Source organism: Solanum tuberosum, unplaced genomic scaffold (genome assembly GCF_000226075.1).
Source record: "Solanum tuberosum cultivar DM 1-3 516 R44 unplaced genomic scaffold, SolTub_3.0 scf00017, whole genome shotgun sequence".
In the NCBI taxonomy this organism is placed as follows: Eukaryota; Viridiplantae; Streptophyta; class Magnoliopsida; order Solanales; family Solanaceae; genus Solanum; species Solanum tuberosum.
The window spans coordinates 655,853-660,507 of NW_006238943.1; the positions used below are offsets into that span (position 1 = coordinate 655,853).

Here is a 4,655-nt window from a genome sequence, read left to right on the forward strand (position 1 = left end):
GAAAACCATGTCGTTTCTTCTCATGTCTCATCTTAAATTTTAACTTGCTATACTTAGCAGCATAATAAGTACTACGTCTTCTAGTAGTGAAGTTCACACTTTTTCTTTTGTCGCGAAGCAAAACGGCATCGGCGACGGCGACGGCAACGGTGATTGATGAGTAAAAGGAGTGAGATTTGATTGCCGGATTGTGAGAAGTAAGTAGTGTATATTCCGTCAACTAATAACGCCGGCAGCCGGCCGGCGACTACATTTACTGATCTCGTAGAGGATGTTGCTTTCGTCATTTACTTACTACGATCCAAGTTTCCGGTGTTGTTTTGCGTGAATCGTCTCGTTTCAGCTTCGATCGGAGTAGAAACTGTACGGATATTGACATTCTCTTTAATGCATTTATATTTACATACACAGTATTCTCTCTGTAAATGTGTGAAGAGTTTTTGAAGCTGAAAAGCCTGTAATCGGAAGTTTTTTTTTTCAACCGATATTGATTGATTGATAAAAGTAGAAAGATGGAAGTCAGAAGTTGCTGCTTTCGGTTTTAGGATTTGATTGAAGAGGAGAGCATTGATGATGACGCTGTAGAGTCATAAATTATTTTTCGATTTTTGAGACTTTAATTTCTGTTTTCATTACTGGAAATTTTCATTTTCATTTTCAAAATCGTTAGTAATTTCATCAGATCCATATTTCTTGCCTGTAAATGTGTTTGTGTTTATTCAGTTCAGTATTTGTTTCTGTATTTATTTTTCTCTTTCTCTGGACCTTTCACTAGGATTTTTTGGTTGAAATTTCTGGTTTCTGTGCTTTTTTTCCTCATTTCTGGACCTTTTTATTGAACTTGTTGAGAGTAGTTTTCTCCACTGTTGTGTAGACTCTTCAAATATGTCAACGGGTGCGTGTCTGATGCTTCAAAAATAGTGTATATTTGGAAAATCTGTCAACAATTTTGGAGAGTGTGAGCAAAATAGATTTACTCTGCTGCGTGAAATTGTTGTTGAAATTTTACTGGTTTTTGACTTTCTGTAGTTATTTTCTAATTTTTTGTACCTTCTACTTGAATATCTTGTCTAAATTTATTGGTTTCTGTACGTGTTTTCTCATTTTGTATCTTTTTGCTTTGAATTTATTACTGAAATTTGCTTTATTTGTGGTTACACAGCTTTTAAGCTTTTCCGGAATTGCTGTTCTGTAATTGTTTTCAAATAAGGAGAAGGAGAAAAACTGTTGGATTAGCGAAATGAAGGAGGTTTTGGAGAAGTGTGTAGATTCACAGCTATGGCACGCCTGTGCAGGAGGAATGGTGCAAATCCCTCCGGTTAACTCCAAAGTCTACTATTTTCCACAAGGGCATGCTGAGCATACTCTAATGAATGTGGATTTCTCTGCACTACCAAGAAGTCCTGCTCTGATTCTATGCAGGGTAGCTGCTGTGAAGTTCTTAGCGGACCCTGAAACGGACGAGGTTTATGCTAAGATTAGGGTTGTCCCAGTTGGGAACAAGGGAAATGACTTTGATGATGATGATGACATTTTGGGTAGTAATGAGTCAGGAACAACTGAAAAACCCAATTCGTTTGCCAAGACATTGACTCAATCGGATGCAAATAATGGGGGTGGATTCTCTGTGCCAAGATACTGTGCAGAGACGATATTTCCTAGGTTGGATTACACAGCTGACCCACCTGTGCAGACCGTGACAGCCAAAGATGTTCATGGTGAAACTTGGAAGTTTAGGCACATTTATAGGGGTACTCCCAGGAGGCATTTGTTAACGACTGGTTGGAGTAGTTTTGTGAATCAGAAGAAACTTGTTGCTGGAGATTCCATTGTGTTTTTGAGGGGAGAAAATGGTGAACTTTATGTGGGAATTCGTAGGGCAAAACGAGGTGGTATTGGTGGGCCTGAAGCCCCTTCTGGATGGAACTCTGGTGCAGGAAATTATGGTGGATTTTCTGCATTTTTGAGGGAAGAGATGAGCAAGAATGGAAATTTGAGTTCTCCTACGGGGAGCTTAAGGGGAAAGGTAAGGGTGAGACCTGAATCAGTTGTGGAAGCTGCATATCTTGCTGCTAGTGGGCAGCCTTTTGAAGTTGTTTATTATCCCCGTGCAAACACACCAGAATTTTGTGTTAGGGCGTCTTCAGTGAATACTGCAATGAGGACTCAATGGTGCTCAGGGATGAGGTTTAAAATGGCTTTTGAAACCGAGGATTCTTCTCGAATCAGTTGGTTCATGGGAACTATATCCTCCATTCAGCTTGCTGATCCCATCCGCTGGCCCAATTCGCCATGGCGGCTTCTTCAGGTAATGCAGCTATTTTCAGCTTCCTATTTGGGGCCAGAGTTTGTGTTGTTGTCCATTAAAATGTCAATTACCTGGCCATTGTTCTGATATTCTCTGTATCGGCTCTTTAGTTGATTAGTGAATATCTTATAGCGAGTTAATAGTCCTCCAATATTATTTCAACCTACTTCCTGTATTTCTAAGGTGTTGCGAGATTTCATTGTTGCACTGCAATGGCACTGTTCAACTTTCTTAGGGCTTTTCCAAGGTTTAAAGCAAGTGACAATATGTAGTTGATTGTTTGACTAAGATTACAGTGTCTCAGTATGTTTAGGATTTATGTCATGTTCTGGTTAAGCTCATATAACTCGTAATCAGCCTGATGCCAGGAAGATCTGTTGTTTCCTTTTTCATGTTTATTAATAACACATTCCCTTCTAATGCAAGGTCATTCTATAAATTGTCCGCATCACATTTCTCGATTCTCTATAATTCTCAAGGGGTTGCTTTCTTTCTCTGTCCATCATTGTTTTCTTGGGAGTAAGGGTTATAAGTTTTAGGGATCTGTCCAAGAGATGTTCTCGTCATCTTGTATCATATATTGGTAACTTCAGAAAAAATGACTCGGGTATTTCATTGGCAAACTATGACATGAAATAGCTGTTACATTTGTTTTTTCATTACATTGCCGTACAACTACATTGATGTCCTCAAGATTTCAAAATGCAATATGCAGTTGCGGCTTTGCTTATCGTTTAGTCTAAGTTAAGTGTGGTAAAACTTTTCTCCATGATGTACTGCAGGTGGCATGGGATGAACCTGATTTATTGCAGAACGTTAAACATGTCAGCCCATGGCTTGTCGAATTGGTCTCAAATATGCCAGTCATTCACCACTCGCCCTTTTCACCGCCAAGAAAAAAGCTGCGTCTACCACCAGATTTCTCTCTTGACAGCCAATTTCAGTTACCATTTTTTTCAGGCAACCCCCTCAGGTCCAGCAGTCCTTTCTGTTGTTTATCTGACAACATCACTGCAGGCATACAGGGAGCCAGGCATGCTCAATTTGGAGTACCTTTATTGGATCTTCACCTTAGCAACAACTTACCGTCCGGATTGCTACCACCAAGTTTCCAGCGTGTTGCAGCCAACTCACAACTTCCTAATGTCATCAATAAGTACCAAAATGACAGAAATGATAACATCTCTTGTTTGCTTACCATGGGTACTTCAAGTAAGACATTGGAGAAAAATGATAGTGTGAATACACCTCGGTTCTTACTCTTCGGTCAGCCAATTCTGACTGAGCAACAAATCTCTAACGGATGTTCTGTCACTGCTCCGCAAGTTGTCCAAACAGGGAAGGACTTAGGCAGGATACAACTGATCAACGAAAAACATCCTCCTGAGCAGAAAGGCAGCATTCAAGACAATCTAACCAGTGCGACATTTTTCTGGAATCGAGGTTATCATGCAGCTGAACTTGGTGTACTCGATACTGGTCACTGCAAAGTATTCCTCGAGTCAGAGGATGTTGGCCGTACACTTGATCTGTCAGTTATGGGATCATATGAAGAACTGTACAGAAGACTTGCAAAGATGTTTGGACTAGAAAGACCAGATATGCTGACCCGTGTGCTCTATCATGATGCAACAGGTGCTGTTAAACACACCGGAGATGAACCATTCAGGTGCCTTGTTTTTTCCAGTACCTTCTGCTTTTGATGATTTTTCCAGTGAAAAAGGTAGTGTATACGTACGTGCGTGAGCACACATTGTTTATTTGAAATTTAATGAACCTTTCTCTCGGACTTGTTTTGCAGTGACTTTGTTAAGAGTGCAAAAAGATTGACAATTCTGATGAACTCAAGCAGCAATATTAAAAGGTAATTGTTAATCATACTCTCCCTTGAAAGGCGACTTCGTATCATATCATACTAATGATAGCTAAGTTCTTTAACTGGAAAGTATGATAATTTTCAAAGTAAATGTTCCGTATTTGCCACTTTTTGATTTCTTGCAACCTTGTATATCAGGAAATGGATAACTGGTCTTGCAACTGCTGAACGTGGTCTAGATTCTTCAAACCAGGCAGGACCTCTTAGCATCTTTGCATAGAATCATCGGCATTTGATAGCCTGTGTGTATAAGTACCTTTCTCGTTTGTTTTTTCTCGCAGCCACTGCTTCACTGCTAGTGCTAAGGACACTGTAAGTGAAACATTGTGTTTGTTTCTGTATGGATATTTTGATCTACTCTTTACGTTGGAAACATTCAATGTGCTTTCTTTAACAGTTCCTACTGCGATGGTGCTGTCGTGTTTGTTGGTGTTTTTAATCTGAAAGGACATGAACATGTGAGCTGGGGCA

The 4,655-nt window shown here is 39.9% G+C and overlaps 1 protein-coding gene across 5 annotated transcripts; it reads left to right on the forward strand.

Annotated features, from left to right (window-relative positions):
* LOC102586871 (auxin response factor 18) lies at window positions 1-4,655 on the forward strand. Of its 5 annotated transcripts, XM_015315151.1 has the most exons (7): window positions 1-363; window positions 1,163-2,308; window positions 3,091-3,977; window positions 4,110-4,172; window positions 4,323-4,377; window positions 4,466-4,496; window positions 4,582-4,655. In XM_015315151.1, the coding sequence occupies exons 2-6, from the start codon at window positions 1,241-1,243 to the stop codon at window positions 4,481-4,483; spliced, it is 2,091 nt and encodes a 696-aa protein (XP_015170637.1). In that variant the 5' UTR covers window positions 1-363; window positions 1,163-1,240; the 3' UTR covers window positions 4,484-4,496; window positions 4,582-4,655. The 5 variants fall into 5 exon arrangements, 4 of the variants coding, with proteins under 4 accessions (XP_015170637.1, XP_015170635.1, XP_006340187.1 ...); XM_015315149.1 differs by having other exon boundaries at window positions 4,466-4,655; XR_366723.2 differs by having other exon boundaries at window positions 2-363; window positions 4,323-4,496.

Coding starts and splice junctions, on each gene's coding strand:
- LOC102586871 (XM_006340125.2), top strand. CDS start 1,241: ATGAAGGAGGTTTTGGAGAAGTGTGTAGATTCACAGCTATGGCACGCC. Junction 2,309..3,090: donor CGCCATGGCGGCTTCTTCAG/GTAATGCAGCTA, acceptor GATGTACTGCAG/GTGGCATGGGATGAACCTGA. Junction 4,173..4,322: donor TCAAGCAGCAATATTAAAAG/GTAATTGTTAAT, acceptor CTTGTATATCAG/GAAATGGATAACTGGTCTTG.